Raw genomic sequence first — 20940 nt, 5'->3', positions numbered from 1 at the left:
AGCAAAAAAGGTATTAAAAAGCAGAAGATTTTTGCCTGGTTTAGCATGATTAGCTTTTTCAGTGGTTAAAGTGGTCTATTCTTGTCTCATGCTTTAAACAGATGGTTAGACTTCTATGAATGAAGAATAGCAACTGTAGTAGTGTTACTATTCTTCATTCATAGAAGTCTAACCATATGTGCATTACAAGACCTACAGAAAAAACAAGCAGCAGAATCCCATGTTTTCCAACTTTTAATTTCACCAAACATATTTAAAATGTACATACAAAAGAAGCTGTAAAAAACAAGTGAGGTGAGATACATATCAGTGTGGAATGCATTTGCAAAGGTGCCAGAGCAGGCGGCCTGACGATGCCAGGTAGACACTAGAAGCTTGCCTGCGGATCACAAGCTGTATTTATGCATCTGCACACTCCCCTGAAAAGAAAGAAACAAAAATATGTGGTGGTTATAATCAGACAAAAACACAATAGGTGGGAGGAATACCAATTCACTAACAATATATTGTGGTAGTTTTATGTGAACGGTTGTGCCATAGCTTACCATTAGGGGGCAGAATGGCAATGTTGTCTGCAGAGATGCCAGTGTCCAGGCTGAGCTGTCTGAATTTCTCCAGAAGCTCAGGGCTCAGGTCAGCGCTGCGTCCTGCAACAGAAACATAAAATACATGACTGCAAAGCCATAACAGATATGAAATATTGTCTGGAAAGTCTAATATCTGTAACATAGATCATGAGCTTAATCTGTACCGTAAATTTTGTTCAGAACCTCAGGCACGCCATCTTTGGTTTTGATGGTGTGGACAAGCACAAACTCATCAGGTCTGGCATCCACCACACGCATGTCATTGTCATTATTCCAGCCTGTGAAAACAACCAGATTGCTCCATGAGTGACATGGAGTGGACCAAATTGGTAACTCAGCCTTATGTGGTCACAATACATCTGTAGGTTACCGCATACTTAGTCTAGGTAGCAGAAAGACTCACGTTGGCTACGGAAAGTGAAACGCCCAGGGGTGTCTGTCTTCTTGGCCAGGTGAGTCATCCTCCAGCAGGACCCATCAGAGCTGAAGAAAGAAGAAACATTGAATATATCTTTAAAAATGTCAATGATTTTAGTATGATATTTTGTAATCTACAAAAAGTAACTGCTATATATAGTTGTTCATACAACTATTTTATCTGATGAATAAACATGCAAACCTCTAACACTTACTTCAAGTTGGCATAGCTAAGGTCCAAATCACCTCCAGCAGTAGGAGTAAGGATGGCAGTGCCCATCTTCATGTTTGCCCTGTGGTTGACAAACCACTGAGCATTGGTGGCGAAACCAACTATGTACCACTTTCCTGCCAGCTATGGAAATGGACAGAGGGAAACTATTAGCAAAGCCCACATTTGTTCACACACCAGTGTGTGCCTTTCAGTCCTTCCTAGCTCAGAAGCAGGGAATACAACATGAGCAATCCTTCAACTTACCGGCTGCAGGTCAAAGTCAGCCATGGGCATCACCTCGGCAGTGGCGAAGATGGAGCACAGGAGCACTCCTAACAACCTCATAATGGCAGTCGTCATGGTTGCGCTGGAGAGTTCCTATGGGAGAGCTGAAGCCACAGCAACCAGGAGGATGCAGGAGATGTGCTAACCCGTGCTTTCCAGCTACTCTTTTATGCACCTTGGAAAGCCAGCCCCCAAGCTCCCTGCCCTCCCCTCAACTGTCTCCAGAGTTCAGTCCCACCAGAATCTAGAGCTTTTAGTCATGCAAATTGCAGTCGTTACACAACAGGCACATGTGGACTGTGCACAACCAGTGGGTGTGGGGCATGGATCCACCCCCCCCCCCCCCCCCCCCTCCCCCTCCATTCAGTTGGTGCATGCTTGCACTGAACAGAGCCTAGAGCTTTCTGAGGGCTGATGAAACTATTTGATGAATAAGCAACAGGTTTTATAAGGGCTTCCTTTGTCAAACAACGTGCACATTTCAGAATCATGTGCAGCTCAAATGCAAATGCAAAAAAAATCATCGCTTGTTCTGAAATCAATAAACAATCAATTTAACTCGCACTTACAATCGTTACATTCCTGCACTTTTTATTCCTTATGTCAAGTAGTATTTATTGTAACACTAGGCTCTACTGCAAGCTTGATGGTTTCCTCCCTTGTATGCCGATTTGGATACAATTGTCTACTAAATGTAAATATAAATGTAAATAAAGGCTACATATATGAAATGGCTTTCAATTTAGGGGTGTTTAATACTTTTATCTGGTATCAAATAAATACACACAAAAAACAGAGATGAGTTGTGAATACATAAGGTAAACGTGTTTTTCATTAGTTGTGTAACTAACTTGTTTAAAGGTACAAGCAGAGTCTTGCTTAAGGAGAGTTATATCACATAGAAGAGGGAGGAGATGGGGTAAGGGGTAGGAATGTGATGGAGGGCTCTAAGACAGAAACAGGTTTTTTACCCCTGCAGAGGTGAAATGGGGCCACTAAAGGCACAAAATGCTTTGAAATAAAACATTTGAAAGGGATGTCAGTAGCCTTTGTTAGATCACAGCATGGAGCCCATTGTGGAGTTCAAGCCCAATGTTTTAGAAATTATGCGAATTACAAGTGTTATTGTGTAAAGCATGTCATGTGAAATAGTAAGGAGAACTGCAGTGATATTTTTTTCTGCTCTTGAGAATATAGTGTGCTGAAACAGAGTGATACTCTCTGTTCTTCTTATCTCTGTAACCCTGGTAAATAGACACTGCCGGTGAGAGAATTCATCCAATTCGCACAGACTGCTCATTGTTCACTCTGTGTGTTTCTGATCCTTCTGCAGAAGACTAATACATGTATGACTTATATCTAAATAAGTCTGAGCTTGCATTAGACTGTTTATTGTCAGATTTTCACAAGTAATAATTTTAAAAGATGTATTTGACTTCACACACTGGGATGAAAAATGAGTTTTTTAATGTTGCTTTTGTATCTCTTCATAAGGACAGAAACAATTGTATATCTTATGAAAGTGTGATCCAGATTCGTGGACAAATGTGCTTTCACTGTTCCCAAATACTCCATGAATGTTGCCAAGGACAGAGACGGACAATTATCCATTATATGACTGAAAGAAAGTGACATAGAACACGTTATACAAATCATTAATGGTATAACTGTACGGAAATAAGCATGCATCTATTCCAGAATCTATACGATATCTTATGTCTTGTTACTTAAGTGAAAGTTATGCAACAATGAAAACTCATGACGCCTACGGAAAAACAACGTGATGTTTTCGAGAGGGATAGATGTCGCTGGATTGGCCTCTTGGAATTTCTCCAAAATGTGGTGCTCCACCAATCTCCTTCCTCCAATTCGCTTCGCCAAAGAGGTAACTCGAAACCTCGTTCTACTGTGTCACTAACAGTTACCTATTAAAACGGCTCGCGTGCCTGAACGCAATCAAAATCGATACATTTACAGCTCTTAATAACTCGGCAAGCTAGAACGTTTTCATCAGTGTAACACCGCGCCTGAGTAAATAGCCTACATATAAAACCACAGTAGCATTCAGTCCACAAGTAGACGTAACAATGTACAAGTATGTCAGAGAGCACTCTTATCACTGTTCGTTGGGTTACATCAGTATAGTACATTTCGTGTTTTTATGGGTTTTTTTTTTTGCAACAAATATTGCAGAAAACTCTTCCAGTAACACTAAACTAACCATACACATACGAATGGGCATTAGAACACCGTTTGGACTCACCAAGCACATAATCCTTGTCAGTGGTCTCACAGAAGCCTGAAAACAGGGGATATTATTGTGAACATAATTGACAATATGTGCAAAATTAGTCCTTACTCCACATCATTAGATGTTTAATTGCAACAAGTGGTGAGATTTACTGTAATCTGGGAACGGGAAGACATAATCCAACCCAAGATTCTGTTTTGCTGCGAGCTCCTCAAATTTATCTGCAATAGAGTCTGGCACTTTTGGGGATCGACCTGAGAGATACAACATATAAATACCATACCATCAAATTTAAACTTCAGTTCACCTCCATCAGTTCACCTAGTTTCATTAACTTGTCATTAAAACTACTCCAGTATGTAGTATAGTATATACATAGTTGCTAAAACTACCCTACATAAACCTCACAAAATACCATGCTGTGTTTATCAGGTACCCACCATATAATTTCATGGAGATTTTTCCTTGCCTCTGAAAGTACAATATGACATAGGAGCTGTGGTCTGTTTCGGCAATCACAATATCAATGTTTTTTCTTGGATTCTTGTCTATGAAACACAACAAGCAAAGATACATTGAGATACAAAGACCGTGATGTGACCGTAATGAGGTGTCTCTTTCTTACTTAAGTTAATGAATGGTCTTACAGCAGCATGAATCGCTGAATGAACTTGCTGAGTGGCAAAGTACACAATTGTTTTCAGAATGTGTCTTATCTCTCTGGGATAAGACTTGCTCTGCATTATAAACAAAGGGACCTAAAGAATAATGTGTCTTTAAGCCAATGGTCTTCTTTTACTACAATGCAGGTGACATAGAGCTACTTTGAAAGGGATATGTGTAAGTGCACGGTATGCATCTGGGGGCAATACTAACTCGAGAACAAGAATCTTCCTGTGGTTTTAGTGGTCTGGTATTCCTGCTTGATCTCCCAACACTGCTGATTACTAAAAATGGGAAAAAATGAGTTTAGATGAAAAGAGATTCCTTTTTTCTATTATTTGTATGTAAAAAGTAAAAAGAAACACAATATATGCTGTTAATCAAACATGTACAATTTTAGATAGTTTTATGAACTTTGGATAAATACTATTTGAGCCTATGACAATAATAAACATTAAGTGTGTGTTATTGAATAACAATGGCCTGTCTGTGCTTAATGCAATTAATTCACCATTAGTCATTGTTATTATGTTTATGTCAAGTTAGGTAAGCCTTTGGCAAATTTTGGTGGTGGCTGACCAAATCTCCCAAATATGCCAGTCATGTCGGTAAACACAGCTACAAGTCACAGTGGAATCTCTCCAAACACCACGCCTAGAGGCCACATGTTTTTACGAAGCTGTTTTGGGCCTATGAAATTGCATGTTTATTTTGCACAGGAAAATCAAGAGATGGGCTGGCTTGCAACCTATTCATTCCATATGTGCACACATATTGTATAATCTTTTTCACACTCCAAAGAGGATGGCGACTTGCTTCTCTGTCTAAATCAGGTGGTATATTTTGTCTTCTCTACTGTTTAAATAAATAGCTGCAGTATTTTTCTGTATGTGCAAACCTCCTTCACAACTTATACAGAATTATTTAAGGTATCATTCGAGGTAACTATTGCCTTGCCTGACTATTGAAATGACAGTAAGGCTACAAAGAAACCATTACATTTTCATATACTTTTATTCATTTTGGAAGATGCCTTTATCCCAAGCAGTTCACAAGCAAGGTGAAGTACAACCCAAACCATACATAAGAAAAGCCACTGAGGCCAAGGTTGCAAATCACAACACTGTAGTAACACTCCACATTTAGCTAAATTATTTATTATGGGGGGCGACAGTGGTACAGGAGGTAGCGAAGTCCTTTAGTAATCTAGTAAGCTAGTTCGATTCCCTGTTGAAGCATCCTTGAGCAAGACTGATCCTCTAATTGCTCCTGATGTGCAGTGTGCCATCAGTGTAAATGTAAAACATTTGTATACATCCTTGTAAGTAGCTTTGGATAAAAGCATCTGCTAAATGACTAAATGTAAATGTAATTATCCCTCTTGTGTTTTCATACTAGTTGTATAGATGTCTTATGTTAGAAATCAGATATCAAATTAAAGAACCATAATAATCAGACCAAAACTCAAGTCAAAACTGGAGCTACAGGCCTGCTTTGACTGCACTGACTGGAGTGTTTTAGAGGCTGCATCTACAGACCTGGACGACCTGACTGACACTGTGACATCCTACATCAGTTTTTGGAAAGGCATGTGTGTACCCAAAGCTGAAAAACAGTTTTTCAGCTAATGACCCTGCGTCAGTGTGGAGAGGCCTGCAGGACATCACCAACTATAGGAAAACCCACCCCCACACTATGGAGAACCCTCAACTGAATGACGATCTGAATGTGTTGTATTGCAGGTTTGATCACCCCACATTCACACCCCTCACCCGCTCCAACTAATCATACTTCACACAATGATCTGCCCCCCCTGTTATCACCTCCCCCCTCCCCCTGACTCCCCACCGGCACTGACGGTCTGTGAAGAGGATGTGTGTCCCTTTCAGGGACAGACGACAAAGAAGGCATCAGGCCCACACACTGTAAACCCGAATAAGTTAGCAGAACTCAAAAATTTTGACGTAATAAATTGCCTCAAATTTTTTAAGTTGATTAACTTAAAAGTCAAAAGTTTCCAGAACTTAAAAGGTTTGATTACTTGCTACTTGTACCTTTTGATAACAGTTAAATTAAAGTGCTCATTTAGCTCAACTCAAATATTTGCAGTTAATATTACTTACAGTTTTCTGTTAAGGCAACTCAGTTATTTTCAGTGAAACCACTGGAATAAGTTCACAGAACTTTAAAAAAACAAGTACACAACCACACCATTTTATGTTAACACAACTCAAAGTTTATTAGTTTGTGTTGTCATTTTTTTTAAGTACACAGTAGTCAAAGCAGTTGAAATAGTTTACTTAAAAAGATGTGACTTTAAACTTAAAATATTTGAGGCAATTTATTACCTTAATTACATTGAGTTTACCTTACTCAAAATAACAAAGTCATGAACATATGCTATTGCACAGCATGTTCTTGCCCGCTCTTTTCTTTTAGCACACTGCAATTTTGAAATTAAATAGAAAAATAAATAATGAACATCTATAAATCAAAGCCTCCTTCTCCACCAGTCACCTCCCTTTCCACCTCCTCCATCAGTCACCTCACTCTCTCCACCTCCTCAATCAGTCACCTCACTCTCTCCACCTCCTCCAGTCACCTCACTCTCCACCTCCTCCATCAGTCACCTCACTCTCTCCACATCTTCCAGTCACCTCCCTCTCTCCACATCTTCCATCAGTCACCTCCCTCTCCACCTACTTCAGTCACCTCCCTTTTCCACCTCCTCCATCAGTCACCTCCCTCTCCTACTCCTCCATCAGTCACCTCCCTCTCCACCTACTTCAGTCACCTCCATCTCTCTACCTCCCTCATCAGTCACCTGCCTCTCAACTTATGACCATGCAACTGTCTACTATTCAAAATTAAAAACAAAAAACATATTTAAACGTGTCCTGTAATTCATTGTACAGCTTAAATAAATTGTAAAAATAATACAGACATTATATTTCTCTCTTGTTACAGCTATAAAAGAAAAAACAGTGTGTAGTAGTGAGTAAGGTAACAGGGCAGCAATTTGAAATGAAATTACAAAAAGGAACATCTGCTATTGAACAGCATTTTCTTGCCCACTCTTTTTTAGCACATTGCAATATTAAAATGAAATAGAAAAATAAATAATAAACATCTTTAAATCAAAGCCTCCCTCTCCACCATCAGTCACCTCCCTCTCCTCCATCAGTCACTTCCCTCTCCTCCATCAGTCACTTCCCTCTCCTCCATCAGTCACCTCCCTCTCCACCTCCTCTATCAGTCACCTCCCTTTCTCCACCTCCTCCATCAGTCACCTCCCTCTCCTCCATCAGTCACTTCCCTCTCCTCCATCAATCACCTCCCTCTCCACCTCCTCTATCAGTCACCTCCCTCTCCACCTCTTCCATCAGTCACCTCCCTCTCCACCAGTCACCTCCCTCTCCTCCATCAGTCACTTCCCTCTCCTCCATCAATCACCTCCCTCTCCACCTCCTCTATCATTCACTTCCCTTTCCACCTCTTCCATCAGTCACCTCCCTCTCCACCTCCTCCAGTCACCTCCCTCTCCACCTCCTCCATCAGTCACCTCACTCTCCACCTCCTCCATCAGTCACCTCCCTCTCCACCTCCTCCAGTCACCTCCCTCTCCACCTCCTCCATCAGTCACCTCCCTCTCCACCTCCACCATCAGTCACCTCCCTCCCACCACCTACTTCAGTCACCTCCCTCTCTTCACCTACTTCAGTCACCTCCCTCTCTTCACCTACTTCAGTCACCTCCCTCTCTTCACCTACTTCAGTCACCTCCCTCTCCACCATCAGTCACCTCCCTCTCCACCATCAGTCACCTCCCTCTCCACCTCCTCCATCAGTCACCTCCCTCTCCACCTCCACCATCAGTCACCTCCCTCTCCATCAGTCACCTCCCTCTCCACCTCCTCCATCAGTCACCTCCCTCTCCACCTCCTCCATCAGTCACCTCCCTCATCAGTCACCTGCCTCTCAACTGATGACCATGCAACTGTCTCTACTGTTTAAAATGAATAACAAAAAAATATTTTAAAATATACTTAAATAAATAAATTGTAAAAATAATACAGATATTATATTATCACTTGTTACAGCTATAAAAGAAAAAACAGTGTGTAGTAGTGAGTAAGGTAACAGGGCAGAAATTACCCCCAAAAAAAAAATCTATAAGCTGTTTAAGAAGATTTTAAGACTTTGAACTAGCCTTTTAGAATGCTTTACCCGGCAGCCTTCTTTCAGGTGAGTTTTTCTACATCAACAAGTCATTCTTAAGAGTCTGCAACCTGGGTGACAGTTTACCACTTTCTAGACCAAGTAAAACCTTTTGGGTGAATTCAAACGTGTTGGTCAGTGCTTTGGGGTAGCTGAGGTGTAGTGCATATATCAGTCCAAAAATTACCAGGAAGGCATCGGCAAGTTTGGGGAGGTTGACCACAGCATCACTTTCAATGACCACAGAGATTCTCACAGGGTGGTACTGAACTTCACTTGTGACATGGTCACTGATGACAGTAAGGAGGCCCACTGCAACACCATCAAGGTCTGGCTCATCAGACTCGTCCTGAATGAATGAAAAAGAGATGCTAATCACAAACCAACACAAACTAAACTGAACTAAACCAAAACCTGTTTTACAAGGGAGTCCTGGGTCTCATTGTAAGAGGTGAAAAACATAAGATCCATGTTCTGCACACACGAATCAGCCAAATTACCAGAGAACTTAAGTGGTGTGAGAGACTGAAACCAAGCTAAAGGACATTTACAGGAAAATGTTTTACGTAACATCTTATCACTTGCCAATACATGGATACTGTATGGGTAGACTAAACAAAGGAAAGTCCTAAAAGATATTAGTATTTTGATGAACTGTTTACATTATACAAAGTAGAATCTGTTAGTGACTTAAGGAGACTCACTGTGCAGGTTCTGAAAAATCCAGAAACGTCCTCGTGCAGGTACACAGGAAGAGCGTGGAGAACAGTAGTGCGCCTGGTGTGGATGTCATGTATTTCCTATTCAGATAAAAACAGAATTGTTCATACTTAAGAGTTTACCGAATAAAGCTGATTTTTTTTAAACAGTTCAATCAGATGTCCACAAATAACCTGTTCACATCTTAAATGCAGGAAGACAAATGGCAAACACAAAGTGGACTATTTGCAAAATTCACAAAGCTCATTTGAGGCATTGTAACTGTTAGAAGTTTCACCGGTTCAACCTATGAAGTGTGTTCTAATCTATTTACCAGTTCATCGTGGCTTTTTAAAATTTTAGCCAGCGCATCTGCTGTCTTTCCAGATTTTGATGCCTTCTGTCTGAATAAGGTCATCAGTCTTGGCATATGGAGGTCAAGCTCAGCATAAAATGTGTTGGGCAGGTTCTGATTTGTAATTCGCTGGAACTCTGCATACAACTACATTGAAATGTAACAGGAGGAGAAAACAGCAACAACACTTAAAAAACTGTTAAATTTGAAGAATCTAGCAAACCTTTATAAAGCAGAAAATAGCAGCCAAACAAGTATGAATCACAATTATTTTCCCTTAAAACGAGAGAGCTGATCCATATTACCTCAGACTCTATTTTCAGTGCAGGCCAGAGGTTCATGAGCTCATTGACTGGTGGGCAGGACATCACAATGGTCTGACGGCGTAGGGGAAATGTGGTCTCCATCCATTTTCTTATAAGGGGCAGGTTCTTCTCTGTCTTCTTTACTTCATCAACAATTGTCTGCCTCAACTGCTCAAGGCTTGAAGGATCCTGTCCTTGGGGAAAGTTTGGTAAGAAGTTTACTTCGGCTCGCTTGGGTCTTTTTATGTTTGAATGTGAAGTTTCTTTTTCAGGATTGCTTCTGCTTCGTTTCCCCCCATTTACAGTGACCTCCTGGCATCCAGCCCGTCTCATTTTGTTCCTGAAATTGCCCATTTTGAATTTGATGCTATTTTTCCATCCATTCCAGCCAGTCTCAGATCCTGCTTCCTTCAAGCAGGGATGTTTAGCTACAAGAGCCTCAGCAGCCTGTGCGATCTCTTTATCACTTGGGTAGGCCTTAAAACCATATATAGTAGATGCAAGCTTTTCTAAAATGTCGTGCTTCAGGTCTCTTGTCAACTTAAGGTGTGTGTTGTTCTTCTCATATTCCGCATTTCCATCTCTAAGTTTCAGTTCAACATCAAATGCAAATGTGGGAACAGGAAAATGACCTGGAGGCCACCTGCTGAGGCGCTCTGGAGATGACACATCTGAAAGTAGAACCGTAGATGCAATAGAGCTGGAGTCTAGTGAAAGTGAGATGTGCACAACAGCTTTTTGTGGCAATTCCTCAATGTCTGTAAGGGAAGTAAGTTTCCCTTCGAAGTCTGGATCTTCGTACAGCAAATCGAAGTCAAGGTTGATTTCCAGCTGTTCTTTTATGATGTTGATTAGTGCATCAACAGAGGCTGGTCGTGAGCTGAGTTTTAATTTTCTAGCCTGGTCTGGCTCAACAACACGAAGAATCATTGGTTGTGGGGATGCAGCCGCCATTGTGCTAATGAAAGGACAAAATCAGGTTGTTAAAAAGTACCACTTATAGTATATACAGCTTATAAATTGCTTAACTCCACGGTGAGTGAATAAACACAATAACTGATAAATAAAAGAACCATTCATTATTACCTGAACTCAGTTCTGTCTCACTTGAATGAACCGCTTGGGGGTCAGCAGCAACGAGCCGTCTATCTTGTATGCTGAGAGAGGGACTGTATCATTCAGAACAGACTGCAGGTGGATCGACAGGCTTGTGTCTGCAGTTGACAGCTCATAGGACCGTAGATGTTCTACATACCAGGAGTCAAAATCATAACACAGAAAAGATACGTTGTGATTCACAAGAAAGATCTCTTCTATTTTGCTAAATTTAGACAGTCCACTGCTGACTCCTACAGACAAAAACATTCCACAGACATAGTCTGTGCCATCAATGGTCACATTTGATGTCTTGTAGATTGTGTCACTAGTTGTTTGTTCTCTAATGTGTAATTGAGCAACCTCTGGTAGAGATGACACCAGAACAGACTCAACCCTGGATGCCTGAGTTTTTGGCTTGAAAAATGATGGTGCAGCAAGATGATATGCCATCATGTGTTGGTGTCTGATTGCCATTGTCTTCAAAATATTTTTGAAGTTTTGAGCGTCATGCACCACTCTTTTGAAAAAGCGGTGCTTGGCCTCAAACCGCATGGTCCAAACATGCAGCAGGGGCCCAAAGCACTTGATAAGAGCGGGATAATGCTCCACATAATGATGTTTAGGACGGAGCCTAACCTCAGGGAAAACCTCTAGCAATGCCTGTCTATGATCACTGATCTTGCAATCAAAATAGTCTAAGGTTTCATCAGTAAATGACGGGCACAATGCTAACTCTACCACTTCTTTCAACTCCATCAAAACTGCCCATGACTCATCACCCTCTGGTACTACACTGCCAACAAGCATTGGAAGAAGTCGGAGCAGAGTGGCATTTTCATGTCCATTACCTCCAATCGTTCCTCGAGAAAGAAACGTTTTGGGAAGTGGCTGAGGTCTATCCACTTTATCAGTATGTTGATATGGAAATGATGTAATCTTGTTGTTCAAATAATCCAAAGTGAAGTACTTTAGCCGGATCATCTCTTTAACACAAAGAGACAGCTCCATGGGAACGATACCTTCCAGAAGATCATGGAGTATATCAGGAGGAAATCCAGTGATTGTATGGAAGTAATTCAGGGACTCACGCAAGACACAGCCACCCTTAACACCGAAGTGGATGCTCAAAGTGTCACTTTCTTGAACAGTTTGCACATGTAGGTCATGGCTGGCTTTGGTTCTCTGAAGAAACTTTCTCTCTCTGACTTCAGTTACTTGAAACTGTTCAACTGAGCCTGTACAGAATCTGCAAACATGGCCTGCTCTAAATGACTCTACAAAGCCACCTATTCCATGAGCAGCCAAATTGTCAGCAGAAACACAAAAGACAGTGCCTCTGACATTCTGACCAACTCTTTCAATGAAGACCCCGTCTTTTTCCAGAGTTTGAAGATCACGCAGCAATGGAGCAAGTACAGCTGCATATCCATACTTACGGAGGTCTGTCACTTTTACCAGTATTGCTAGCTGTATAGCATGTAATGCTGATCTGTATTTTGGTGGCACATTAGCAAGGACCCAATATACAGCACAAAATTTGTGAATTTTGCGTGATGTGCCAAGTGGGTTGCAAATTTCAAGATCATCAGTATATAGCTGGAGTGGTAATATGAGACCCCCTGTTGACAGTAACTCATTTTCAAGGAAATGAGAGCCATTGGAGCACGATACATATTGACCAGCTGCAGTATTTGTTTCAGTAATCTTGTTGAGAATGTCTGTGTTTTTAAACAACTCTTGGATCATTGCAAGGATAGGAACATACATGCTGGTATGTCCAGGTTGCTCCAACTGATACTCCACTGGCATAACATAAGGATAGTTGTGTTCAATAAAGGTTTTCCTGCGCTTGGATGAACTCAATTCGGCACCTTTAGAGGTTGACGTAGAGAGAACATTGCAGTCCATGACAGCGGCAACAACTTCACTCAGTGTAGGTTCTGCAATACTGTGACCATTTTTTTGCAGTATGTCATTTACTGCCTCTTTGATCAACGGCTCAGATAAAGAGAAGATCTGATTCAAGTGGTCTACTATTTCCTGAGTAGCTGTGTTTGAGACATGGAGGATAGCCTGCATCTTCAGAAATAAGGAAGATACGTTTTTTTTAAGTTGATTTCTTAGACTGCCAGTGTCACATTGATCACCACTACTCCCTTCTCTGCTCTGGCCTGGGTTTTCTTCATGCAAATCACTAGTTTCCTCAGAAATACTGGCTTGAAGACTATGGGGATCCTCACTGACAATATCAATTTGAAAGTCAGATGCAAGACCTGCTTGGTGTTCTCTACTTTTATGAGTATTGAACGAGGAGTACACATTTGTGCTGTAGCTACAATCCTTATATGGGCACGTCACTGTTTCATGATTTTTCAAATGCTTTCTGAGATGACTGAAAATGGCAGAATTAGAAAAGGGTTGCTGAAATGTGCATAAAGGGCATTTAAATAACACAGGACCCTGACTCTGCTCTGTACAACTGCTAGGTTGTGCTGTATGATATCTTGACAAATGAGTACTCAGTGCATTAAGTGTCTCAAATGTGCAAATGCAATCAGTGTAGAGGCATGGAAGAGGGCTGATTCTGGAATAGTGGCTGTGCTGCAGCCTATAGTGTCTAAATAACTGTATTCTGGAGGTGTAAGAAGCTGCACACAACTTACACTTCCAGAGCATTTTGGAACCAGCAACCTAAAAGGCAAAGAAAAAAAATGAAAGTTTAGACCACCATCTAAAACCTTTAAAACAGAATTGCTTACTTAATATAACAACAAGTGAATTACTATTAGCTTACCTAAACGTGTTCATGGACTACATCTAACACTGCTTTAAAATGACATGTTTTACTAAAAACAATTTGTTTTATATGATGTCTATAGATGGAAAATAGCATAAATAAATTACTTTTTAACAATTCTTGAATGAAATGTCTTAAATGAAAGAGGGGTGGTTGATAGAGGAATTTACATTCATTGGATTACCTTTATCACATCTCCAGTTATCTTCCTCAACTCTGTCTTAACTTCTTGAAAACTGGAACAGAGAGATACAAAGGCATAAACTGATCTGAAACTGAACAATTAAAAGCATTCAAAGCGTGTCAAATTAATAAATATTTCATTTTAAAAATGTTCCCTGTTTATAATCTTTCCATTTATTCACAAAGTGTCAAGCCACTAAAGCCATCCAGCAAAATTAACATTAGCCTAAAGAAAAGCAGCAGCTCTTTACTACACGAGTCAACTGCCCGCCATCTTGTGCTGCGTCGGTTGAAAAAGAAATGGCAATATTGTTCATTAAACAGTAAAGTTAAAATATTGCAGTAAAGTTAAAATATTTATAATTAATCCAACTTTACTGCATGGTTCATCAACAATATTGCCATTTCTTTTTTAACCGATGCAGCACAAGATGGCGGGCAGTTGACTCGTGTTCAACAGCAATCTCTTGTCTCGGTGCTGCTCACTGCTCAGAATTTAAAACAAGCTTCCCTAGAAGCTACAGTGAACGTGGACTTGCAGTGTAGGAACTCAGTTGGAGCTTAAAGTGGCCCCATTATGCTCGTTCATGCTCTTTTAATATAACATAAAAAGGCTACGGTAGACGTAAATGGCCACGGAGTTCGACTTTACGCACTACAAAAAAAATAAAATAAGCGGTTCCACCAAGCAGATTGTTTCAACTTAACACTTAGTTATAACTTAATATATATAACATTGACATTTCCCAAATATTAGTACAATTCCGTTGAGTACGTTAAAATACTTTACCCAATATAAAATACATCTATCATTAGTAAACTGAGAGTACATTTAGCCTGTATCATTAAGGGAAAGTCCCTCAAAACACGTGCCGCTAGCGTAATGAGGGGTGGGGGTAGAACTAGCAAAAACAATCTTTGAAGGTTTTAAACACCAACCCTTTGACATATATAATCATGACTAACACAATTGCTCGCCAGCTCGGGTCACCAGGATTCATTTAAGACCACTCACGAAGAATATGGTTGCTCGCAGACGTAATAGTCTAGTGACTGGAGTGTGTAACGTTAGAGGTCTGCTAAGTGGCTCGTCCCTTAGCAGCTAACCTATATCTGACTTAACTCACCAAGTTGCCAATGCCTTACAAGACTCCCGTGATAAGTCAGTGAAGGGCGCGGGCTGGGAGAAGGTCTACGCTCTCTGAGACAAACACCTCAAATGTATAAAAGTGAATAAATATTAACATTCAAAACTTACATGTAGTCCAGTGATGCTGACTGCTGTCGTGTAGGGTAGTAGTATGTAGTCACTTTCTGCAGGTCGCCTTCTGTTGCTTCGCGCCAAACTCTCTCAACCGTTTAAACTTACTTTTTTTTCTTCCAGAGCTAGGGCAAATGAGTATCCGTTTTAAATTAGCACCGCCCTCTGCTACGGAAAGCGAATCAGAGATTAACTCGAAATTAAAAATGATCTCTATATATAAATACTACATTAAACTGAATTTTAATTGAATTAAAATAAATGAATAAAATGAATACATTGCAGAAGAAGAGCAACTGCTAAATAGGTTCTTGTGTTGGTAATGGAGACATTATAGTGAGACTGACAGGTCAACAAACCAATCACGCCACTAGCAAGGTGTTTACCTTGTGAAGTAGCATGCTAACATTAGCTAGGTGTCTCAGTCAACTCGTAAATCCTATCAGACGTACTTTTCAGTTACAATAACGGGGTTTTTACATTGTACGATGTGTATTTCTCGGTAACTTTATGAAAATATAAGCAAAAAAAAGTAAAACAAACTAATGTCAGGTACAAATACGTCCATCTACGGAGTTTGAGCCGCCATCATTTTTTTTTTAGTTCCCACTCTTTAGATCGGATCTGATTGGCTAGCGCGTGATTGGTTTGTTGAAATAGTTCCAGTCAATCAAAACGTATTAGTTAAAATTACTCAAAAGGAAGAACACGTTACATCAACTTGACACAATTAAGTAAGTAGAACTTTATCTAAAACTTTGAGTATCCACTACTTAATATATTTAATTACTTTGGACGTTCGGGTTTACAGTGCACTCAAAAAAATAAGTTGTTAAATTACTAAATATTGTTATGTCAATGTTTTCCACATAACTGAGTTGTGTTCAAACTAACTTAATACTATTATTACAGAGGAAATAACTAACTTATGTGAAACCAACAAGACTTGTATTAAGTAATTATTTGGTCAAATTAGCCATAATTGATCAGGCAGTGGTCATCTAACTAAACAGACCTTCATTACACTGACCTAACTCACTTATGTAATTCTAACTCAACTGGATCTACTAACACCAACTGAACAACTCCTTGTAGTTCCAATTTAACTGACATGAATAAGTAGTACCTGGTTTTCATTGTTATAAAGCCTAGTTATTTCAACAATTTTCACACAATGTAGGTATGTAAATTCAAATCACAATACAAACAAGGCTGACTTCAATTACATATTAGGTGGCCACACACACACACCTCCAGCACCCCAGGAGCAGTGGGCAGCTTTTAAGCGCCCGGGGACCAAGTGAAGTGAACCGTCCATCTTGGTCAGGGATTGATAGGAGAGTGTGCTGTTGGGGTCCTTATGGACACTGGGAGAACATGCAAACTCCACACAGAAAGGCCCGGGAGATACGTAGCCCACCTGAGCACTGAAGGTCTGGGGAGGACCTGCCCCCGAACCAAAAGTGCCCCATGCAGGAATCGAATCCATGACCTTCTTGCTGTGAGGCAGCAGTGCAAGCACCTGAGCCACCATGCCATACCTTAGTTCTATAATATTATTTATTACCAATGGAAAACGACAGCCATCATGTGATATCAACGTGATATAATTCAATTATTAGTTTTATATAAAATGGTTATTTATTAGTAATTGAGCTTTTACATGCACCTTCAAGGACTGTCAGGCAAATCATCTACATTTAGTTATCAAATATTGAAATGTATTATATGGCAACAACAGTACGAACATTCTGATTGGCTAATGCCTAGTCATGCCACCCGCGTATTGCCCTATTTACTGGTTAATACGGATTCTTATTGCGCTCTGACAACAAGATCGCTATTTTAATGTATGTATGTCAGGTAGCATTTTGTTAAATGGCTAACTCGTTACCTAGCCAACATGTGCTCATATATGCTTGATTTTTGCAAGACAAATACAGTAAGACCAGGAATATCACTCTTAAACCATGCACTTATATTTCAACATCACAGAATAAAATATACCAGCTGGGTAAGACCGTGACCTCCAGCACATTAATTTGAACACAGCATCAGCTTCTGAGCATGTGCAATGCAAGGCCTACAAAAACCCATCTAGGACATTCTTGTATAGAGGGGATTGTGCCATTCACTCAACAGTGTTATGTTGATTTAACTTAGCTGGCTTCTTTTGCTTTAACAAGTTTTCATTTTAATTTAGACTTACTAAAGTGAACTAGATTTTAGAGGTGATTGTCCCATTCACTTAACACTGCTATGTTGAATTAACTTAGCTGGCTTCTTTTGCTTTAACAAGTTTTAATTTTGAGTTAGACTTACTGAAGTGGACTAGATTTTAGATGTGATCGTGCCATTCACTCAACAGTTTTATGTTGAATTAACTAAGCTGGCTTCTTTTGCTTTAACAAATGCCATGCCACCCGCGTATTGCCCTATTTACTGGTTAATACGGATTCTTATTGCGCTCTGACAACAAGATCGCTATTTTAATGTATGTATGTCAGGTAGCATTTTGTTAAATGGCTAACTCGTTACCTAGCCAACATGTGCTCATATATGCTTGATTTTTGCAAGACAAATACAGTAAGACCAGGAATATCACTCTTAAACCATGCACTTATATTTCAACATCACAGAATAAAATATACCAGCTGGGTAAGACCGTGACCTCCAGCACATTAATTTGAACACAGCATCAGCTTCTGAGCATGTGCAATGCAAGGCCTACAAAAACCCATCTAGGACATTCTTGTATAGAGGGGATTGTGCCATTCACTCAACAGTGTTATGTTGATTTAACTTAGCTGGCTTCTTTTGCTTTAACAAGTTTTCATTTTAATTTAGACTTACTAAAGTGAACTAGATTTTAGAGGTGATTGTCCCATTCACTTAACACTGCTATGTTGAATTAACTTAGCTGGCTTCTTTTGCTTTAACAAGTTTTAATTTTGAGTTAGACTTACTGAAGTGGACTAGATTTTAGATGTGATCGTGCCATTCACTCAACAGTTTTATGTTGAATTAACTAAGCTGGCTTCTTTTGCTTTAACAAGTTTTCATTTTAAGTTAGACTTACTAAAGTGGACTACATTTAAGAGGTAATTGTGCCATTCACTCAACAGTGTTATGTTGAATTAATTTAGCTGGCTTCTTTTGCTTTAACAAGTTTTAATTTTAAGCTAGACTTACTAAAGTGGACTATTTTTTAAAACCAAACACAGAAATGTTAATTACATTGAATATAAGTACATTTATTTCAGAGTTCACTTTATTGAGTGCAGACGGTGTGACACCCTCCTGTTTAAAAGCCTGAACTGATCAGCTGGCCCCCGTCTTCACACAGATCTTTAACAGACCTCTTGAGCTGTGTGAACCTGCTTCAAACGCTCCACCATCATCCCTGTCTCTAAAAAACACTCTGAGCTTTGATTCTGAGCTGCATGGAGTATAGTTGCCCTGACGTCTGTGGTCATGAAATCCTGGTGTTGACCCATCAGAAGGGCATCACAGGCCCCCTGCTGGACCCTCTGCAGTTTGCCTACCGGGCAAACAGGTCAGTGGATGATGCAGTCAGCATGGGGTGGCACTACATCCTGCAATACCTCGACTCCCCAGAAACTTATGCAAGGATGCTGTTTGTCGAGTTCAGCTCGGTGTTCAACACCATCATCCCAGAAGTTCTCCTCACTGAACTCACCCAGCTCACTGTGCCTGCCTCCACCTCTCAGTGGATCACAAACCTCCTGATAGACAGGAAGCAGCAGGTGAGGCTGGGTGAAATAACATCCAGCACCCGGTCAGTCAGCACTGGTGCACCTCAGGGATGCGTGCACCTCAGGAGATCCATCTGTTAAACTCCTAAAATTTGCAGACGACGCATCATTCATCCGCCTCATCCGTGATGATGACGAGTCTGCATATAGGGGACATTGAAAAGCTGGCCCTGTGGTGCGGTCGCAACAACCTAGAGCTGAACACGCTTAAAACCGCGGAGATGACAATTGGCTTCAAAAGGAGCCCCCCAGCACTGCCCCCCCTCACCATACTCAACAGCACTGTGTTGAAAGTGGAATCCTTCAGGTTTCTGGAATCCACAATCTCCCGAAACCTGAAGTGGGAACCCAACATCAACACTATCATCAAAAAGGCCCAGCAGAGGATGTACTCCCTGCGCCAGCTCAGCCTCAGGAGCTGCTAATCCAGTTCTACACTGCAGTCATCGAGTCTGTTCTCTGCACTTCCATAACTATCGGCCACCAAACTGGATAGGAATAGACTCAAACGGAGAGTCAGTTTGGCAGAAAAGATTATTGGTGCCGACCTGCCCACTATCCAAGAACTGTACACCTCCAGAGTCAGGAAACGGGCAGGGAAAATCACTGCAGACCACTCACACCCTGGACATCCCCAATGGTATAGGCACTACAGAACACTGTTCGCCAAATCCACCAGACACAGAAACAGTTTCTTCCCCCTCACCGTCTCACAGTTAACTCACTGTGGCACTGTGCAATAACTCTGGATCACCATATAACCTCTGTTCAATTACACCTACAAATCATATTTACTTATTTATTGTCAAATACGAATTTTGCAATACATTCCAGCCCTTACTGTATAACTATACAGGCTGTGTGTACTGTACTTCAAACGTCATTCTCTTACCATTTCATATTTACATCTGCACTTCTTGCCCTTTCCACTATTTGTTGTGTTTACAGTTCACAGCTCCTGTATATTTCCATTCCTCTATGTATATATTTCTTAGATATCTTAGATCGTTTTGCTGTTGTGTTGTGTTTATTTTGTGTAAGTACACCGAGAGCCACTTAACCCGGAGTCAAATTTCTTGTTTGTGCAAACTTACTTGGCCAATAAATGTGATTCTGACATCAGGCTTTTACCATAGGCAAGAAGGACTGTTATATGAGGAGGAGAATTATGACACCCCCTTGTGGTGATCGGATATACTTACAGTTTCCTGTGAGTGCTGACCAACAGACCATCAGTGGAGGTAGGTGGTGTCACAGAGATGAAAGTACTCTCCACTTTAAAACCATTTTCCAGGAGGTAGGGACATTTTGAGGCGGCACTAATCAGAAACCATTTCCCGGCCATCTGTGAGACAAACAAACTACCTTACACTTACACTGAGGTTACATAGATAATGTATAGATACAGATTCTGAACTCAAGTTGAATTGTCACTGTACCAGGTTAAGGCTGAGGTTGGGGTCTGCAGTGATCTTGTCGATGGGGTTTTCCTTCTGCCTGTTCTGGTTTCGCCCACCTCGGCTTCCTGAGGCTCCAACCCACCCCCCTGTATTCAGTCCTCCAAGCGCTGTCAGTATAACCATACAGATCCATGAGCTCCTCATCTTGCAGTTTTCTTCTGTCGAAAAATACTCTGCAAAATATCTGATGTTACGTTATTGGTTTTGTTAGATCAATAAACCTAAATCGTAAAAAATTATCTCAGCTTTTTAAGTTGATGTTTATGTTGGTCTCACAGTGTGCCTGTCTGTATGTCTGCATTCACCAGTCTGTTTCAGAAAACACACTTCTATCCCTCAGTTCACGTCAGAGTCGACTGTGTTGACACACAC

General features: G+C 40.7%; 2 protein-coding genes across 2 annotated transcripts; both read right to left on the bottom strand.

The window, feature by feature from the left end:
- Positions 1-216: 216 nt before the first annotated feature.
- On the bottom strand, positions 217-1631 carry LOC308378166 (lipocalin-like). Its single transcript, XM_080855005.1, has 6 exons — positions 1483-1631; positions 1220-1359; positions 991-1070; positions 752-865; positions 546-647; positions 217-419 (listed from the first exon to the last, which is right to left on the bottom strand). Exons 1-6 carry the CDS (start codon positions 1576-1578, stop codon positions 400-402), a joined length of 552 nt encoding a protein of 183 aa, XP_080711131.1. The 5' UTR covers positions 1579-1631; the 3' UTR covers positions 217-399.
- Positions 1632-3113: 1482 nt separating this feature from the next.
- On the bottom strand, positions 3114-20712 carry c8g (complement component 8, gamma polypeptide; the record flags this gene model as incomplete). The annotated part of the gene is made up of 7 exons (XM_080855483.1): positions 3114-3121; positions 3767-3802; positions 3907-4008; positions 4195-4302; positions 4631-4701; positions 20311-20453; positions 20548-20712. The coding sequence occupies 7 exons, from the start codon at positions 20710-20712 to the stop codon at positions 3114-3116; spliced, it is 633 nt and encodes a 210-aa protein (XP_080711609.1).
- Positions 20713-20940: the final 228 nt, after the last annotated feature.

Source organism: Sprattus sprattus (assembly GCF_963457725.1).
Source record: "Sprattus sprattus genome assembly, chromosome: 17".
Taxonomy (NCBI): Eukaryota; Metazoa; Chordata; class Actinopteri; order Clupeiformes; family Clupeidae; genus Sprattus; species Sprattus sprattus.
The sequence above is the reverse complement of the archived record's forward strand: the minus strand, read 5'-3'. Positions and strand labels throughout refer to the sequence as shown.